This window comes from Condylura cristata, unplaced genomic scaffold, assembly GCF_000260355.1.
Source record: "Condylura cristata isolate star-nosed mole 26May11 unplaced genomic scaffold, ConCri1.0 scaffold00006, whole genome shotgun sequence".
Taxonomy (NCBI): domain Eukaryota; kingdom Metazoa; phylum Chordata; class Mammalia; order Eulipotyphla; family Talpidae; genus Condylura; species Condylura cristata.
The window spans coordinates 4,733,019-4,752,004 of record NW_004567107.1 but is presented as its reverse complement, the minus strand read 5'-3'; the positions used below and the strand labels follow the sequence as shown (position 1 = coordinate 4,752,004).

Here is an 18,986-nt window from a genome sequence, read left to right as displayed (position 1 = left end):
GGGCCGGAGTCCCAGCAAGACACAGGCCGCCCAGGGCCGGAGTCCCAGCAAGACACAGGCCGCCCAGGGCCGGAGTCCCAGCAAGTCAGAGGCTGCCCAGGACCAGGGACGGAGTCCCAGCAAGTCAGAGGCCGCCCAGGACCAGAGCCGGAGTCCCAGCAAGACACAGGTCGCTCGGGACCGGGGTCCTAGTAAAACAGAGGCCGCCCAGGACCAGAGTCCCAGCAAGACACAGGCCGCCCTGGGCCGGAGTCCCAGCAAGACAGAGACTTCCCAGGACCAGAGTCCCAGCAAGACACAGGCTGCCTGTGGCCAGAGTCCCAGCAAGACACAGGCCACTCGGGGCAAAATTCGGAGGTTCCACAAGACCAAGGTGACCCAGGGTTCAAGGCAGAGGTTCAGAAAGGCCAAGGTTGCCCAAACAATGGGTTCAGGCTGGGGACTAATCCGAAGTTCTAGCAAGACCGAGGCTTTTGATGACTCAAGTCAGAGCCCCAGCAACACTGAACTCACCCAGGGCCTATGCCAGACCCCCAGTAAGGTCACAGATGCCCAGACCCAGACGCAAAGCTCAAGCCCATATTCTAGCAACAGCGAAGTCCCCCAGGACCTGAGCCAGAACCCCAGCAGCATCAAGGTCAACCAGGACTCCAGCTTGAGCAGTCACACTTCCATCTGACAGCGCCACCGAGGCCCCTTGCTTCTTCCTGGGGATTCGGCCCTGATGAACACGGGCAAAGCAGTTGCCTTTGGAACAATTAGAAACCTCAGCCAATATCCTTCTGGTCCCATGGCTACGTTTATTGTGTTTGTTCTCTTCTTTTACAAAATTAAAAACTTTAAAAACCAGGTCCTCACTTCATGGAGACCAAGAAGTCTCAGCCTGGCTTGGCACTGCTGGGATTTAAGGGGTGCGGGGTGGGGGTTGGGGGGGGGGTGGTAGAGTAAGGTGCCAGGGTAACAGGCTGAGGAGGAATGCGGCAGCCATGGGCCACAGTCCCTGAGTTACAATTCACATTTTAAACAGGCCAGAGGGCAAGGTCAGAGCTCAAAGAGGTTCTGGGGTGGTCAGAGGATCCCCTGGAGAAGGAAGCGCAGGCCAGAACGCAGCCCTCACACCAGCTAAGCGGCCAAGATCCGCCCCGGCACTGTGTCCGCGGCCCAGCCGCACCGCCTCATCGGCGCTCGTGTCGGGGTCCTGCCGCTCAGGAGGCTCAGCGCAGGGCCCCTCCGCAGCCTTGGAGAGCAGCCCAGGCAGAGGGCCCAGGGTGCCGCCGGGACATCAGAGGAAGAAGGCAATTCGGGAAGCCACCATCTTGCAGCCGTTGGAGGAGAAGAGCTGCTCGTCCTCTGGGAAGAAGGTGGTGCTGTCCAGCACAGCCTGGATGACCTCGTCCCTTGGCTCCAGGTCCAGCTGGGCCAGCTCATTGAGCACGCAGTGCCGCAGGTGGTGCCGCTGGAGTGGTAGGAAGGGCACCAGGGCATCCAGAAGATGCTCCTCCATGATGCCTGAGCCCCAAAAGCCATCTGTGGGGTGGGGGGAGAGAAAGCCTGCTTTGTAAGCCTGGAGAAGTGGGGCCCTGGGTCCTGTCCCCAAAGGGCAGAATCCTCTCAGCCACCAGCCTTGGGGTTTGGGGAAGCTGAGTGACAGCAGGAGCTGGGTAGGTCGGGTCAGTGGGCAGATGCCAGAGCCCCGGGCCTCCTCGGGGAGCCTGGCCCAGGCACCTGGGAGTGGAGCGAGGCCTTGTCAAGGTGGTGGATGCGCGTGCGTGCTGGGGAGTGGGGGTGCTCCTGAGTGGAACTCACGGTGCGGGCTGTCGAGCACAGCTTGGGTGATGAGCGGCTCCAGCTCCTGCAGGCGGATCTCCTCCCGCTCCCGGTGGCTCCGCCATGCCTCCAGCGCCACCCGATTGATCTGCTCACCGCCAGTGTTGCTAAAACCGCGGGGGCCGGGCCGGGACTCAGTGGGGTCAGGATCTGGCCCACACTTCCCGGATGCTGCCTAATGCAGCCCGAGCCGAGGGGCTCGGCTCAGGGTGGAAGGGCCGAATGCACTGAAAGCACTTCTCTGCCCCAGAGCTGTGCCCACCACCCTGAGCCCTGGGCAGTCACCTAGACGTGCCATGCACTTTACAGCTCACCAAACACCCTCAAGTCCCTTACCTGACTTTCCCTCACCCAGCCTCTAGGAGGACAGAGGGCCCTGCTGTTGAGGACAGTCATGTTCAGAGAGGGGAAGTGATTTGCTGGAGCAAACCAGGTGGGACTCGGAACTGGGGCTAGCACCGTGGTCTGGTGGCTCCCAGGCCTTTGTCCTTCTGGCCACAGAGGATGAAAGACTCCTGACCCGGCAGGGCCTTCATAAGTAAACAATGTGGCTTTAAGAATGCCCAGGGAGAGTCGGCCATCTGGAACGAGTGTCACCAGTGAGCACGGGGAGGGCTCTGGGAAAACCCGAGGCCTCGGGGCAGGGGGGCGCTCTGCTGTAGGAACCTAAGCCATGAACTCACGCCTCTTGACAAGTGTCTCATCATGCCTGCTGCAAAGCCGGGCCCACCTGATGAAGATGAAGATGGCTTTGCGATAGTTGGTCCCGTACACAACCCAGGAGGAGCCCAGGAAAGGCCGCAGGACCTCCATCAGGCCTGGGGCCAGCTCGTCCATCTCATCGAAGAGGAAGAGGGAGCGGCCGCAGACAGTGAGGTTCCCCTGAACCCAGCTCTTAAGATCCTTCTGCGGGGGAGAGGCAGGAGTTCGAGGGGGCCTGGAGATTGCCCCCAAGCCCAGACTTCTTCCTAGGGTAGATATGGAGTCCCAAAGAGCACCAGTCACTTACTGGTGGCCCTGAGAAGGGCAGAGACTTGTCTGGCTCACACAGCAGTCAGAGAAGAGGGACTCAAACCCCACCCCCTACTGCTTTCTAGACGGGGCAGCTGCTCCTGGCTCTCGGAGCCCCCTCAACAGAGCTGACAGCTGAAACCGATCAGCCTGGAACCTTGCAGTCAACAACAAAAGTATTTGAGTGCTTACTCTGGAGTCACACATCTGGACCAGGCTCTTTACAGATGGCCCTCCCTGGTGGCTCAGCGGGTTAAAGCGCAGCACTATGGTATGAAGCTAGTTAGCTGTAGCTGCTTAAGCACGAGTTCGATCCCCTGCCAGGGAGCTGACCTACGTGGCGCAGCAGACCTCTCCTGTCTCGCCCACTGCTTCCCTCATCAACCTGCCTGTTCTGCTCCCCACTCTGTCTCTGGTGAATCCTCTCACAGCCCCTGCACCTCTGACCTGCACCCCAGTTCTGTATGCATAAATAAATACACCTTAAAAATTTTTTCTTACAGAGAGAAGCTAATGCAGACAGTCTGATAAAATTAAGTGCTCAACAGACAATTCTGCAAGCTCATATTCTTCACAGCAACCTTGGCAGGTCCAAAACCTCGACTGCCTGCCCCTCAGGAATTCAGGAGAAAACTCCCTGCCAGTTAGAGGCGCTTAGTGCGAGGTGGGTCATGAGGTGCCCACTGGCTGTGTGGCCTGAAGCAAGCGACTCCCCTTCTTTGGGCTCAGGACTCACTCCCTAGGGTCTAGCATCCCAGGGCCAGGACACAAGCAGCCTACCTTGTAGCGATCCATGTGGCCGGGGTGGGGGAAGTGGATGCCAGGGGAAAAGTGGTGCACATGCGGGCTGTGGAGGCCGCCCAGGAAGAGGTAGTGTGCCAGCAGGGAGCTGACGTAGGACTTGCCGGTGCCTTTCCAGCCGTGGAAGGAGAGGACCAGCGGCTTGGTGGGAGCAGGGTCCTGCAGGAAGGCCTTCAGTGCCTTCACCACCAGCGTCCTGGCCAAGTGCTGGCCGGCCAGGTGCTGGGCCAGGTCACACTCCAGACCTAGGACCAGAAGGACACAGTCAGAGCAGGAGAGGTTCAGGGAAGAAGTCGCGTCGGGAACCTGCTTTAGGGATGCTTGTGCTCGGACGTTTTTAGAAGCTGGCTGTGGAAAGGAAGGGGGGGCCTGGGGTTGCCCTGGACACCCTCCGACCTGACCCCGCTCGGCAGCGCCCCACCAGGCAGCCGTCTGTACTGCGCTCAGTCCAAAGTGGGCGCGACCTGTCACCGGTCCTGGGTCCTGACAGCTGCCCATGCCCCAGGCTTCCTCTTCGACGGCCAGTCCACTGTGGAGACCCAGACTCCCCCAGCCCCGCCCCTCGGCCTTGCTGTCACAGGCCTTCCTCCATCCTGGCAGGACTCTGGACCCCAGGCAGCCCCAATCCTGGCCCCAAGTTCCGTGCCCCAGGTTCCCAGGATCTCTCACTGCCAGGCCACTTCCGGCCCCGCGGCCCGCGGCCCGGAAGTCGGGGGGTCCCGCCTCTCGGTTCTACCCTCCAGGACCGGCCCGACGCGACCCGGGCGTCCGAGGGCTCCCACGGCTTTTCTCACCCTGCAAGTCGGGCCGGAAGTCACATTCGCAGAAAGTACCGAAGCTGCAGCGCAACGAAGTCATGTCCCACGAGGCAGCCGTGGCTGCGGCGGAGACCAGCCCGAGCAGCCCAAGGAGGGGGCCCCAGGGCCGGCAGCCGCGCGCCGCAGCCGCCATCCGTGTTAGGCCCGAGCTCTGTCTGGGGCTGCCAGCAGCCTCGCTGGGAACTACAATTCCCAGAGTGCATCACTCCGCAGGACTACAACTCCCGGCTTCCCGCTCTTTCCGCTCAAGGCCCGCCCTGTCGTCCTCCCGCAGGACCAGATGATGACCGACAGGTGGAGCCCGTGGACCGCCCAACCCAGAACGGTGGGTCGCGTTTCCATAGTCACGGTAACCAGGGGACCGTCCTCATATAATAGCTCAGAAAGAATAATGAAGGCTTATGATTGCAAAGAGTGACGTAACAATTGAAGCAAAAACTTGCTTGGCACTTTACATCTTGCAATGCGCCCTTTCCGTGCTCTTTTTGTTTTTCACACGACGAAAGAGCGCGCACTCCTAGCTTTCGGTGAGTGCCATTTTAGGTACCCCGATAGGTGCCTTACATATCTTAATAACAGCACCTGTCACACAGAGAAATGGCGATATTTCAGTGAGGCACAAACACACGAACTGTTTTGGTTCAGAAAATAATCCCTGGTGGCACAACAAGTTAAAGCGCAGCACTGTGAAGTTACCGCAACCACTGCAGCACAAATTCGAGCCCCTAGGAGTGACCCACATGGCGCAGCAGACCTCTCCTGTCTCCCCGCTGCTCCCCTCAGCAGTGTGTTTCAGTTAGTGTGCAGGTTCTGTTTCCCGCTCTGTCTCTGGGGAATTCTCTCTCTCTCTCTCTCTCTCTCTTTCTCTCTCTCTCTCTTTCTCTCTCTCTCTCTTTCTCTCTCTCTCTCTTTCTCTCTCTCTCTCTCTCACACACACACACACACACCATCTCTGGCCTACACTCCAGTTCTTATGTGTATAACTAAAGCTTTAAAAAGAAAATAACCAATGATCGTTGGCCCATTATGTATGGAGCACAGTGGTCCCTTATCTAGCAGTTACTATGTGCTAGGTGCTTGACAGCAATCCAAGTGCTCTGTTTGGCTGTTGTCCCCTTTTATTGAGGAAATTGGGACCTAAGAGGCTAAGTCCCAAGGTCACCCAGCACTTAACCCAAGTCTGTGCTGCCCAGAATCTAATGTACTGTTACCCAGTACCCCTCTCGGTCGAAGGCATCCAAAAGCAGAGGATCCCAGACATTTCAAGTTCCGTGAACAGCCTGTCTAGAACTGCCTACCTTCCCCGCCTGTGGGATCCAGACAACTTGTCTTCATGGCTCTCCTCAATGATGTTGTGCCCCACCACACACAGACTTCTAGGGACATATTTCAAAGTCTACATCCACTCAGGACATGTAGTCTCCCTCATTCTGCTGCTGTGGCCCAGGAAATGTCCCTTTTCCCTTTAGCTTGTCCCCAGCAGTCAGATTCCTAGATTTCAAAAAGCCCTTCCACCCTGTATGCATTTGTGGGAAACTTGGACCTGGCTTTCCAGGACAGGGAATGGGGGAGGAACACAAGAAGGCATTGTATTCAGATGTTAGCTCCTTCCGGGCAGGGCCTGAGGGCCTATGGCTTTAACTCTCACTCCTGGTACAGTCTGGGGTGTCCCAAGGACTTTCATCAAGAAAGGATGTTTCCTTCTACCTCAGGACCCCAAGAGGCAGAAGAAAGAGTCATAAAAGTTTATTATATGAAAGAAAGAACATGGCTTCTGTACATATATTTACAGGATGGACAGACTTATTTACAGTCAGAGGGAAACCTTGGTGTCAGTGGGGAGCTGACGTCTGGAGGGCAATGCCAATATGTGAGGAGCCTCCCACGGCGTCTACACAGGACACCGCAGCAGGAGGGAGAGCAGCAGAAGTTGGAGAGAGGAATGGAGGTTCCGGTTCTTCCTGATGGGATTCTCGGTGAGTGTGTGGTGGGTGGGTCGGAGCCCAGAGTCCACGCAGAACGCTGGAGCTGGCAGGGAAATCCTGGAGTTGAATCCAGAACATTCTCGGGCTGATCACAGTGTCCCTGGGGTGCTCCGGGAAAAGCTCGGTGACCCTCTATCCCTGTTACAGCCGGTAGCTGCAGAGGGGAAGGGTCCCCAGGGGTCACAGCTCGCTGGAGCGGACGGCAGGCTCCAGTTTGTGCGACAAGGCGGTGAGGACCTTGTCAAACTTCTCATAGCGCCGGGCCTGGCTGCTGCCGGCACCCTGACTGCCCCAGAGGAGGCGCATCTGGAACTCTGTGCTGAACACCTCCAGCAGCTCCGGTCGGGCCTGGAACCCTGTGGGGCGGGGTAGAGCGGTCAGAGGACCCCTCCAGAGGGCCAGGCTGGTTCTCCTGCCCAGAGCAATCCCTGGGGACAGCCCCCACCCACCTGTGCCAGGGATCGACAAGGTGTATTGATGACCGGGGCTGTGCAGGTTGATAACTAGTCTTTCCTGCTATTTGCAACATACCAGTTTCAAATGACTCGAAGTAAAAGTATGCATGCTAAATTGAGGGAATGGGTACAACTGGGGTGATTTTTATTCACATTTTTCCTATGAAACATACATTTTCTAAGAAGATGTCAAAAAAAATTTTTTTTTCTTCCTTTCTGAAAAAGAAAGCCCTGGAAAGACACGATGAGACTGTTCATCGTACTCAGTGCTGGGGGCTTGTGGGCACTTTTTTTTTTTAACCTGGTTTTGCTGTAATTTTCCATTTGTCCACTGCGGACTTTTATGACAAATAATACCTAAAGCAGTGGAAGATGGATTGTCTGAAGCTGTTTTGTCTTGGCTGCTTTTGCTGCTCTCACAAAATGGAGTTGTACCTTTGACTAGACTGTGAGCCCCTTGAAGGCAGGGCAGGTCTGTCTCAGCCCCGGGGCCAGAGGCCAAGTGCATTGCAAACTACTAAGGTAGGCTGGTAGAATACCCATTTTACAGATGGGAGAACTGAGGCCCCGAGAAGCAATGGCCCTCAGCTCTGGTGCGCTTTGAAGCATCTGTGTCCTGTTCCCACACACACCTGGTGCCTGCCACAGTTGCTTGTTGAGCTGATGAGCAAAGAAGCAAAGGGAATAAGAAAAAAGAATTGGGGAGCTCGGATAGGGAAGAGGGACGGAGAGGTGTGAATGGGCGTTTGGAGGAGAGGGGAGAGCGACTTGGCTGGAAGGAGGCCGCCCGCAGGACCGGTGACCAGCTCACTGCTCAGATGGATGCCTCGGGGACTCACCCTGCAGCTTGACCTCGGCATTGGTGTGGTACAGGCCTCCGTGGTGTGCCACTGTGCGGGCAGCCTCCAGGTGGGCCAGCACCACCTCCACCCCGTGTTCTGTGCTGCCCCAGGGCTCAGGGCCCTCAGCTGGGGCTGAGTCACACTCCAGCAGAGTGATGAGCGGCAGCACGTGCGGGAACGTGGTGTTGCTCAGTGGCGGGCCTTCTGCGGGGAGGAAGACAGCAGAGACTTGGAGACCTGCAGGCCCTGCATCCCATGCAGCTCCAGAAACGGAAGGTGGGTGGTGGGGAGGGGGCCTGCCTGAGATCCTGGAGATCCCCCAGGACAAAAGCTTTCTTGGGATTCCTCTGGCTGAACTCCCTGAAGCCCTGGCCCAACCCGAGGGCCAGGGCCCAGATGAGGCGCATGCCCAGTTCCGGAAGTGAGCACAAGGTGAAGGGCTTGGCCCCAGCTCTGCTGTGCTCTCCTCATTCTCCACACACAGAGGGATTCTGCCGTGCCAAAGTGGACTGGAACTTGCCCCGGGTCACACAGCAAAGGTTGGGGGGGGGGCGGGGAGGAGGAGAGTACCTTTGCCCTCATTGAGGCTCTTGAGAAACGGCTTGAGCTTCTTCTCATAGAGGATGGCGCCCTCTGTGTGTCGCTGCCGCAGGGTCATCCAGGTCTGCTCCAGCCGGGCAATCTGCAGAGAGCAGACCATGAGGGCAGCCAGGGAAGGGGTCTGCAGGGCCACAGGTCACCTCGCGACACCCAGGTAGGGGCTGATAACTGTGATGTTCACCATGCACGGACCAGGGGCAGCGGGGGCTGGTGGTCACGATCCCCAGGAGCTCTCGATGACCCATTTTACAGATTAGGGAACTGAGGCCAAGAGAGAGTCGTTCCAAAAATAAGTGGCAGGGTTAGGAGTCAAACCATTGCCTCTGGGATTCTGGGGTACCGCTTAGGAAGCAGATGTGGGCGAGGCCCAGGCTCTGCAGTCAGGCCTGGTTCCATTTCCAGCTCCTTCTGCCCCTGACTGTGTGGGCTGCTGTGCCTCGATTTTTTTCCGTAAGTGAAGTGGGAACAATAAAGGCACGACTTCATGAGATTGCTTGGAGGAGTCAGTGCTTGTAAAGTATCCTTGTGAGGTGGTGCTTGCTAGGTGCCATGAAATGATAGCCTTAAACTATTCACATTAGCTTGGGGGCGGGGAGGGAAGCCCAGAGAAGGGGTAAGACTTGGTCTCAGAAAATGTCAGCCTTTAGCAAGCTCAGTTCTAGTTATCCTTCCCCCCTAATGCCCCAGAGTCACAATTCCCAATTCCACACACAGCCACCCCGAAGAAATGCATCCCAGGGCTGTTCCAGAGACTACCTGATGGCTGGCTCTCCCTGGACCCGTCAGTACCTGGGCCATGTCCAATGCGCCCATCACCGCAGCGAAGCTGAACATGTTGCCCATGGGTCCCCGAAGTTCGGCTGCCAGCTGGATGGTCTTATGCAGAAGCGCCGCCCGTTCCTCGGCAGAGCCGGTGCAGCCCAGGATGTCCACGGCCAGCATGATGGACATGGTGTGGAACCTGTCAGAGACGCCAGGTCAGAGGGGCGGTGCGGAGGACCCGAGGACCGGGAGAGGAGAGGTGGGGGCGGAAGCAAAAGCGAGAGGTTGTAAAGGATGGAGATTAGGGGGCGCGGCCAGAGGGAAATTACGGCTCTGATTGGCCAATGTAAATAAGAGGCGGGGCAAAAGCCGAGATAAAGGGCCTGTCTTCGCGAAACCCGGATTACTAGCTGTCTACTGAGAAGTTGTGATTGGTCAACGGACAGGGGCGTGGCCAGAGCCCCTGGGAACCGGGCTGAGACCGTGATTGGCCAACTGGCCGCCGGCAAAAGAGGAGCGAAGTAGCCCTGGGGCTTCGTTGCCAGTCGCCGTGTGCGGGTGCTGGCCTCACCTTTCCAGCAGGTCTAGTCGTAGCTGCCGGCCATGGGGGAGGGTGAGCAGCTCCATGCCCCAGCGGACTCCCATTAGGGTCTGCATCTCCTTGGTAACGCCCAGTATCCTAGCAACCTGCAAGGACGCCCAGAAGGCTGATTAATTTCCTGTCGCGGTTGGCCCAAGCCATCTGGGAGTCAGAGAGCTTTATCTCCTAGGGTAACTTGACTAGGAGGCCGGGTTGAGCTCCAGCCCTCCAGCTAACCCTCTGACATGAAGCAAATGAGCCTTATCTTTCCATCTGTAAAATGGGGAATAAGTGGGAAAGTGCCCAGAGGTGCCTGACATGTTAAATATTCTGTGACAGCTAAGGACCAGACATCCTTATTCCAAAGGCAAGTCTAAGAACCAGGGAAAGGACTTGACCAAGGTCACACACACAGCTGAGAACCCAGATTGTTCCCTCCAGGCCTACTGCTCCTCAAAGAGCAACATCTCTGCCTTTGTTTTTTCCCTGAGCTCAGAGACCAAACTTTAGAGTGAGAAACTGTGGCACAGAGGATGCTGGGGTCCTTAGATGGTCAAATTCAAAGCATGAGTCCAGTTTTGACAATCGGGATTTTTGCTGATCTTGTCCACCAGAGGGCGTGGGGTCAGGAGTGGGGTCATTTGTATTCCTTGGCCCAGCCTGGCTTACTTTCCCCAGGTTCAAAAGTGCCCCAGTGAGCAGAACACCACCGGTTTCAGGCCTGCTGTGTTCTAGTGCAGATAGAAACAAGACTCTTGATTTTTGCTTTTTAGAAAAGGGAAAATGGAGACCCAGAGAGGCAAAGTGACCTGGTTAGGTCACACAGCAAGTGAACAAGAGCCATGATGTCAGAGTCCAGGTCACCATTCTTGGGGAGTTCATCTCCTTACCACCCTGACCCTTGTCCCAAAAGCAGATGACAGAGGCTCTTCCCCTACCCCCATGTGCACCCAGCACCTACCAGGCAGTCAACCTTGGTGACATGCCGGGCCAGCGTCCGGGCATCTACTTCCGCCAGCAGCGCCTTGACCTTGCGCAGGAGGCCCACTTCCAGGGGCCGGTTATCCTTGGGGATCAGGAGTGACTGGAAGGTGGCCAGGTTGAAGGAAGAGGTGGCTTCCACAACAGGGACTGTGAAGGACCTGCCCCAGTCCCCTTTGGGGGTCCCATTTTCTGACAGTTCCTTTAGCCTCTCCCCGTAGCTCCCAGTCTGCCGGCTGGAGGCCTCAGAGGCTGACCACTCACGACTGCCACGGACAGGAGGCTGGAGCTGGCAGTAATGGCCAGAGTCCGGGTCACTGTAGCTGCTGAGTGATGGTGAGGGGGAGGCCTTGGAAAGGGTGTGGGAAGGACTGGAGTAGAGGCCCTTGTCCGACTCCCCAGAAGGCTTTGAGGCACTGCCAGAACACAGCTGAGGTTCGCTGGACCGGCGAGTGGCGGGGGAGGCAGGCAATGCTGTGGCAGAGGGGGCGGCAGGGGCGGCGTGGACGCGGGTCACTGCAGGGAGAGAGGGAGAAGGTGGTTACCGCAGCTCCCACCCAGAGGGGTTCCCCTGCCTCTTCCCAAAGGCCAGGCTCCAGCCACCCACAGTGTCACCCTCCCACCACCCAGCACCCAGACAGGCCCAGCAGACTGGGAAACCTCCCGGCCCTCAGCACTGCTCTGAAATCACCTGGACCCTGGCTCTGCACATCGCTGCCCTCTCGGGAGCCACTGAGCTATGAGGAGGAGCCTTTAGCCATTCGGGGAAGCTGGGCACCTGCTGGAATTCATTGTGCCACATGGAAGTCCCTTGTCACGAATTAGTAATAACCTCTTATTGAGCACGCACGTGCCACGAGCTGGGACAGGCTGGAACTACACCGGTCAGCAACAGTGAGCACGTGGTCCGCCCCTGAAGCTGATGTTTATTGAGCTCTGACGGCTGAAGAGCCTTCTTTGTACACTAACGCCTGCAACCCTCTCACGTCTTGCGAAGTAAGAACTTGTATGGCCCTCACTCTAGAGATGAGAAAATGGAGGCTCAGAGACTGACCTGCCCAGGGTCATCCAGCCAGCAAGTGGTGGATGTGGGGGTGAAAGTCTGGCGTTGAAGGCCTGCTTTACTCCCTTAGGACTTAGAAATTGACCGAGAAATCATTCCTGGTGTGTAACTGAGTATAAGCTCACACTCAGGGTGTTGTCCTGAAGACATGCCCGCAGTTATGACAAATTGGGGACCCTGTGTTTGGGGCAGGATTTGGGGTGTGCAGACAGCAGCATAGCGAGGGGTAGCTCCCAGCGCCCCTCTCCTTTCCTGCCCTGTGTGCATTATGGCCTGTGGAAAACATGACTTCTTTTCTTTCAGAAAAGAATGAGAGGCATGTTTCTGCAACTAAAATTTTCTTTGTATTAAAAATAAAAAAGTAGAGTAGAGGGCTGCATACTTTCTGCTCAGTTTTGTTGTGAACTAAAATGGCTCTAAAAAATAGGCTCCTTAGAAGAAAAAAGGGGGAAAGTGCAGCATTTCTGGCCTGCTCTGGGTTGGCTATCGGAATCGGGAAGCTGTAAGTCGCAGCTGAAGCGCCCTCCTCAAGCTCAGCACCGGCCCCGGGGGCTGAGAGTGGCTGCATCACCACACTGTGCAGGACTGAGGCCAGGCCCCACCACAGGGAGCAGATTCCCTGCGTTCTGGAGAATGTGCTAGAAACCCTGCATGCACAGTGCCTGGTGCCCACGAGGGGCTCAGTGAATGGCCACTGAATGAGCAAGCTGTGGAAATGCTCTGTATGGCAAGCAGCATTGGTAGTTCAGCTGCAGACTTTTCGTCAATTCTTGCAGGGATTACCCTCAGAAATGGAGTAGAAACACATCTGGTCACACGCCGTAACAGAAGCCATCAAAGACAGACAGTGCACACATGCATACACAAGGTCGCCCCCCCCAGACCTCCCCGTGGCCCCCACCCCTTCTTCTGCCCATACCAGTACTGTAGGCAGGGGAGCTGGGGCTCTCGGAGATGGGGGACATGGGCGAGTGCAGGTCTGGGATCTGGTCCATGCTGAGGGCACAGTTGCGGATGGATTCCCGGGGGTGGGGCAGCGATGCGCTGTGGAGCAGACGCCTTCATCAGCAGACAGCCCAGAGGTCAGGTCCTCAGCCGGCCTAGGACCCACACCTCTGCCTCCCTTCTAGATCCACTGAACTTCAGAGGCAGGAAAGGCATGGGGCTCACTAGTCCAGCCTCCCCAAGCACAAAGACTGAACCCCAGAAGAGGAAGGGCTTGTGCAGTCCACAACTGCTCTTTCTTGGCGCCAGGCCCCCAACCTGAAGAATGGTGTGGGGAGAGGCCCTAGCAGGAAAGGTGGAGAGGCAGCAGGAAGCCCCGCCCACCAGCCCCGCCCACCAGCCGCCCCAGGCCCAGGAGGCCTGAGCCTCCGGCCTGTGGATAGTGGCACCGTTCCAATCACGGTTCTACACCACAGGCCAAGTGGCTGGTCTCCAGCCACACACTCCTGGGCTACCGGCACCGAGCACAGACAGGGAGGTGGCACCTTGAGGGCCGCTCCAAGTGCTGGTGACACAGGCTGGCAGGTGTCTTTGCCAACAGGAAGGTCACAGAATTAGGAGCACAGACTTCAGAGCTGGCGCCAAGACTTGAATCTTGGCCCTACCATTCTCTGACAAGTGTTTTCCCCTCCGAGCCTATTCCCTCATCTAAAAAGTGGGGTTATGGGCAGGAGCCCCCGCTAAGGGGGATGTGGTGGGAGTGATGAGACTGAGCACAGCGTTTGGCACAGCCGCTCCCAGGGGCAGGAGAACACCCAGGGCTCCCCTAGGCCGCAGGGCCTATTCGAGCAAGGTCCTTCCTCAGTGGGTTGGCACTTGCAGCGAGAGATGAGTGGCAGGGCTGAGGGCGCACAGCTAGTCCGAGCGGAGCTGGGGTGCGCCCCCTGCCCCCCACCCGACCGTCCTCCTGCTCTCCCTGCTGGCTGAGGCTCGATAGAGCCCGGTTTGCAGTGACCAGGCCTCTTCCTTCTGCCAGCACCATCATCACTGACACTGCACAGGGGGCCACGCGTGGCCCTCGCCTACCTGGCCGGGCAGCCATCGCCGCGGGTGACCTTGTCAGCGGTGAGCCCGTCTGTCACGGTGACGCTGCGCCGCTTCATGCCCTTGGAGCCCGAGGGGCTGGCCGGGCCGGCGGCCTTGCCGCTGCCCTGGCTCAGGCCGTAACTGGCCTCCAGATAGCGCAGTGGGAAGGTGCGGTTGACCGGGCAGTAGATGATGGCGCCGCTCTGCTCGGACACGGCCTTGCGGCTGCCCACGTGGTACCGCACCAGGGCGGGCACGTGGTCGAAGCTCTCCTGCTCGAACAGGTACTGGATGTGGGTGTAGCTCTCGCCCGCCTTCACCACCACCTTGTTGATCTTGAAGTGCAAGGCCTGGTTGCGCCAGCGGCACGTGAGCACGTAGTCGCCCAGGCTGGTGAGTGAGTCTCGGATGAGGAAGTCACCGTTGCGCTGCACCAGGGTCTCGGAGACCTGCAGGAGGCAGGGCTCAGGCCAGGCCGGGTCGGGGACATGGGGACAGAGATAACTCGGGCTTGGGGGGCAGAAATGGGGACCTAGCTTCAGAGGGGGTGCCTCTGCCAGGGAGCCTGGGCCTGGGTCTAGGCACAGATGCTCAGAGGTGGGTGGATATAAGACCCTGGAGTAGAAGTCACGGGATATGGCATCTGAGGGAGGTGGGGGTTACGCCACCAGAGGCTCGGGGCTCAGATCTGCGCCTTCTCAGGGCTCCCACTGGACCCTTGTTTGTCCAAATGTGGAGTGTTTCAGGGCATCCCTGGGCCCTGGCACCTGAAAGCTGCTGTCTCTGCCTGGATTCTGCCCATCCACCTGGTGAATGCCTGTCCATTTCTCCAAAGCCTTCACCCAATGCCCCTTGCTGGGCACACTGTTCTTGCCCTCCTCCCACTGGGCTCTGTCTGTCAGTCCTCACCCTGGGCCCCAGCATCAAGGGAAACCATCAATTCCTCTACCATTTATCCCTGGTGCCTAGCACAGAGCCTGTCGGAGTTGGTGCTTGGCAAGAATACATAGCATGAGCAAAACAGGAAACAGGTGACCACCAACCCAAATCTGTGCCTCCATCTAGAAATTCAATTTTTCAAAAACTGAGAAGCCTAAGGACTGATACTCACGGGCCTGATGTATAGACCAGTAACAACAACTAAGAGAGATAGTCATCGTAATAATAACAAGAACAAAGGACGGTAACCACTGAGTTCACTGCCTATCAGACATCCTATTTAACACTTCACATGTATTATTTATGTCTCTAAAAATCTTCAAGGTAGTACTATCCTCTCTGTCATTTTACAGATGAGGAAACTGAGGCTCAGGCAGGTGAAGTGGCTGTTTGAGGCTACGTAGTCAGAACATGACAGAACAAGACCTCTTCCTAGTTCACTTTGATTGGATGCCCCACCCAAGGGGAGCATCCAATCTCTGATTGGGCCTGCTACACAAAGGGTCAAGGCCTTTCTGGGACAGGTGCAAGTGAGTCCCCAACTCGGGCTGACTCACCTCACGGGGGATGCGGCCATGGTACCAGGCATGGCTGCGGAGGTCTGTGCTGCTGAGTTTGAGTTCTTCTTCCAACTCCTTGTGCAGTTTCTCAGGCGATGAGTCCAGGATGTACTTCTCCTTGGAGAACTGGGCAGGAGACAGCAAGAGTTGGCATCCAATCTGAAACTCATTCCTCCTTCCCTCCCAACCGCCGCTTCCCCAGGTGGATTCCTCCCGTTCCCAGCCTCAGGTGCTGGGAGTGGTGTGGTGCATGCATCTGAAGAGGTACAACTCTATACCCCTGAATCACATAGTGTTGTAAGCCAATGTTACCGCAATAAAAGAATACAATTTTTAAAAAAGAAAAAAGGAGTCTCGGTTCCACCAAACAGTGCTTACTGTGTTCCAGGCCCTGTGCAATGAGCCAGCAGTAAATGCAATAAATAAGCCAGGCTCTGTCCTCCCAGAAGCTCCTGGTCTAAGAGGGAGGGAAGCTCCTGACAAAAGCAATACTAGCATTCGAGCAGATCGCGGTCAGCACCACAGTACTGGACAGCGGCAGAGTAGGGTGGCTTTTATAGATAGAAGAGAAAGTAGGTAAACTGGGAGTTGGCAGGAAGGAGGTGACAATAACAGAGCACACGTGCACCAGGAATATCTTCACTGAGGGAGGGAGGATTTCTACAGGTGGACCTGGAGGTAAGGCTGCAGGTGGCCAAGCAAAGTATAGACAAAACCATGGAGCTGAATGGCGATACGTTCTGAGATGGTGGATTATACAGTGGAAGGGTGGGGGAGGCAGCTATAACCAAGGACACGGAGGCCCCTACAAGACATCTGCCATGTCCTTTACAGTTCCGAAGGCCCTTTTTCCCTCACCATCTCAAGCAATCCCTGTCAACCAAGGAAACCGTGGCCCAGCAGGGAAGTCCAAGGTCACTCACTAGAGATAATGTTCGGTCACCTCACCCAAGGGGAGAATCCTGATCTGGTTACTGTGGCCTGGGCTTTGAGGCCGACAGAACCCCAGGGACCCTAAGGGAAGGGGGAGGATGGGCCCTGCTGCCAGGTCTGCCCCACCTTGGAGCCCAGCCCAGTCCCAGCTGTGCCATGTGAGTCCCTCTGCCTGGGTGACTTCTGTCAATGGATATGGAGGCAGGTAAGAAACTGCCTTCCCACATTGTGAGGATGAAGGGGGACAGCACACAGATGTCCTCGTCACCGCGAAGTCACGTGACATTGCTTCCCCTCCCTTCCCCCAACTCCAGGCCCCAAAGATAGCTGCTTTCTGACAGCAATCCCAGAACGTGCCAGAAGGTGGGACAGATGAAGGGGCACTACCTGGCCTGGCTCAGCTCAGGACAGCTGCTCCTGTCCTCTCCTTGGCTCCTCAGACTTTGCACAGACTCAGAGCCACTCGAGACACCCTCATCTCCGGCTTCTGAGAGAGCTAGGGCCTCTGACTCCAACCAGCCAAGCCCTCACTCTGGGACAGGTCCTCTGTCAGGGGCCAAGACCCTAAGGTCTTCAGATCAGATGACCTCTGCCCTGGGAGCCACGCAGACACTGCCACGAAACTGCAGGTTTTCTGAAGGGTCAAAGACGCACAGAGAGTCCCTAATTTAGCCAAGGAATGGAACCCCTAAAGGCTGATGTTTCCACTGAGGCCTGAAGAAGGGCTGGGTGGGTGCAGTGGGGAGGGAAGGGAGGGGTGGGAGGAAGGCTTTGTCACAAAGCCAGGCCCTTCTGCAGAATCAAGGCCCTGGGGGAGGAAGGGGCTGGGGGGCAGAGCTGTGAGGCTGCCTTGGGGAGCTGGGCTATGCCATGAGGCTTTAGTTGAGCCACAGAGGGTTGATAGGTGTTGGGGGCAGCCTGGAGCCCAGTGCCGAGTGGAAGGTGGCCTGGTGGCAGTGGCATGATAGGGAAGGGACTTGGGGGAAGGGTGTTTAGAGAGCAATTGACTCGGCTTGGGAGACGAGGGCGGAGGTGTCAGAGGACTCCAGGCTGAGGGCACAGTGCTCTGAGGCGGGCAAGCCACCAGCAGGTTGGGCTTTTAGATGGGTCCTTGGAAATCTGGGCTTCGAAAGGCTGTGACAGAGGTGAGGCAAGGGGTGTGTGCAGGTGCTCAGAGAAAGGCCGGGGTGGAGGTTTCAGATAACTTGATCCGTGGGAAGGGCAGGAAGGGCTGGGGCTGGGCTGAAGCTTGGAGCTTCCCAGATCACCTGCACTTCTCCGTGGGTTGCCTGTTCTTTGGGGTGCCTGGCCTGCCTCCCTCTCACCCCCTGGCCTCCCTCCTTGTGCCGCATCATACACTGGAGAGGGAAGAGCGGAAATCGCAGGGGAAAAGGACTCCAGTACCCCAGCTTCTGGGGTCCTTCTCAACTGACAGTGTGTGCGTGAGAACCAGCCCACCGTTGCTGCAAGAGTGACACAGGAAGGGGGTGTTTGTGTGGCGAAGAGCCTGCCACTGTGTGACCTTGAGCCAGTCACTTTCCCTCTTTGGGTCTCCTCTGTAAAAGGAAGGAGGGGGTTGGGAGACTGGGTTCCACTTTTCAAATCATAATCAATGACCAGAGAGAATCTAGGGGACCAACTTGGCTCGCACACCTGAGGTTGGGGAGCCCTAGGGTCTATGTGCCCTCCTCCTCACCCCAATCTAGGGGTCCCCCGTTCCCAAGAGTGGGGGGGTGGGGAGATTGGAGGTGCAAATGCAGCATCCCTGCGCTCCGCGCACTGCTATTGGCCAGAGATGATCTCACCGCCTCCCGGCCTGCGCGTGCCTGATTGGCCGGCGCGGGGATGCTGCGCCCGCCGCCGGCGGGGCTGTCATTCAGGCGGGCTGCGAGCGCGTGTGAGCCTGGGGGAGCACAGAGGTGACGCGCCGGAGTCCCCCAGGGGGCTCAGGAGGCAAAAGCTGCGGAGACCCCAGGCAAGGTCTTAACCCTTTCCCACCAGCCGGCGCACAAGCCCCTCAAGCCCCCTTCTGGCCCGCAAGCCCAAGTAAAACCGTGCCCCGAGGATGCTCCGCAGAGAGGCGGGGTCCGGGTCTCCCCCTCCACCCCCTTCCGTTTAACCCTCTCACTGCCACGACGACGTCCCTCACTGGCCGGCCAGCTGGGCTGGGAGACCTGCGCCCCAGGCATGCCTGAGTCCACCCGGCTGGGGGCCGGGTGCTCGGGTCTCAGCGCCGGCACCCGCAGCATCCCCTCAGCTTCCCTTCCCTCACTCAGCCATCGCACCCCAACTCAGCGTCCCCGGTACAATGGGGAGCCAGGCTGCCCAGGTCAGCCGGTGGGGCGAGAGGGCTGCAGGAGGACCTGCAGGACTCCGGAGACCCCACGTCCCAGTCCCTAATGTGCCACCTCCGCAGCCCCGGGAAAGGCAGCGCCAGAGCGGCAGCCCCGCAGCCCCAAGTCCCTGGAGTGGCAGCTGGACTCACCCCGCGGAGCGTCGGGGTGCCCAGAGGTGAGGCTGGGGTGACCCGCCCCCTCCCACAGCCCGCGGCCCGCGGCCCCTGCCCGGCACCAGGATGCTGCGGGTCTCCGGCTCCCGAGCGTGGGGAGAGTGGCCGGGGAGCCCAGAGCAGCGCGCCTGGCGGGGGCCGAGGCTCCCCCTCACCTGCACCTGCACGAAGGAGCCGCGGTAGAAGCAGCAGGCAGCGGCCGACAGGGCACTCCACAGGCTGCACCGCTCAGTCATGGTGGGCTCGGGCGGCCCGGGCCGGACCGTGCAGGGGACGGCGGTCAGCGGGG

General features: G+C 58.0%; 4 protein-coding genes across 9 annotated transcripts in view; 2 read left to right on the top strand and 2 right to left on the bottom strand.

Moving 5' to 3' along the window:
• The window catches only part of TTC16 (tetratricopeptide repeat domain 16), a 12,471-nt gene extending 11,777 nt beyond the window's left edge, over positions 1-694 (top strand). Inside the window, exons 15-16 of the mRNA XM_012721374.1 lie at positions 1-284; positions 435-694. The exon at positions 1-284 is cut by the window's left edge and continues 1 nt beyond it. Of these exons, the coding sequence (XP_012576828.1) occupies positions 1-284; positions 435-679 (529 nt within the window). The 3' untranslated portion in view covers positions 680-694. The remainder of the gene's footprint in view (positions 285-434) is intronic.
• A 568-nt stretch (positions 695-1,262) lies between these two features.
• On the bottom strand, positions 1,263-4,667 carry TOR2A (torsin family 2, member A). Of its 3 annotated transcripts, XM_004677309.2 has the most exons (5): positions 4,434-4,667; positions 3,619-3,884; positions 2,558-2,733; positions 1,807-1,934; positions 1,263-1,527 (listed from the first exon to the last, which is right to left on the bottom strand). In XM_004677309.2, exons 1-5 carry the CDS (start codon positions 4,588-4,590, stop codon positions 1,283-1,285), a joined length of 972 nt encoding a protein of 323 aa, XP_004677366.1. In that variant the 5' UTR covers positions 4,591-4,667; the 3' UTR covers positions 1,263-1,282. The 3 variants fall into 3 exon arrangements, with proteins under 3 accessions (XP_004677366.1, XP_012576829.1, XP_012576830.1); XM_012721375.1 differs by lacking the exon at positions 4,434-4,667 and having other exon boundaries at positions 2,558-2,795; positions 3,619-3,693; XM_012721376.1 differs by lacking the exon at positions 1,807-1,934 and having other exon boundaries at positions 1,425-1,527.
• Positions 4,668-6,187: 1,520 nt separating this feature from the next.
• Positions 6,188-18,986, bottom strand: part of SH2D3C (SH2 domain containing 3C) — a 23,753-nt gene continuing 10,954 nt past the window's right edge. For 2 of the 4 annotated variants that reach the window (XM_004677306.1, XM_012721371.1), the window contains exons 3-11: positions 15,253-15,381; positions 13,757-14,205; positions 12,645-12,769; positions 10,643-11,178; positions 9,673-9,788; positions 9,129-9,300; positions 8,310-8,421; positions 7,737-7,943; positions 6,188-6,798 (exon numbers count right to left, since the gene is read on the bottom strand). In XM_004677306.1, the coding sequence (XP_004677363.1) occupies positions 6,623-6,798; positions 7,737-7,943; positions 8,310-8,421; positions 9,129-9,300; positions 9,673-9,788; positions 10,643-11,178; positions 12,645-12,769; positions 13,757-14,205; positions 15,253-15,381 (2,022 nt within the window). In that variant the 3' untranslated portion in view covers positions 6,188-6,622. Of the gene's footprint in view, positions 6,799-7,736; positions 7,944-8,309; positions 8,422-9,128; positions 9,301-9,672; positions 9,789-10,642; positions 11,179-12,644; positions 12,770-13,756; positions 14,206-15,252; positions 15,382-18,852; positions 18,981-18,986 lie in introns of those variants that run through there. The other 2 variants (XM_004677307.1, XM_004677308.2) reach the window with 2 other exon arrangements.
• LOC105853315 overlaps positions 18,253-18,986 on the top strand; it is a 6,556-nt gene continuing 5,822 nt past the window's right edge. The window contains exons 1-2 of the mRNA XM_012721373.1: positions 18,253-18,517; positions 18,605-18,699. Coding sequence (XP_012576827.1) covers positions 18,497-18,517; positions 18,605-18,699 — 116 coding nt within the window. The 5' untranslated portion in view covers positions 18,253-18,496. The remainder of the gene's footprint in view (positions 18,518-18,604; positions 18,700-18,986) is intronic.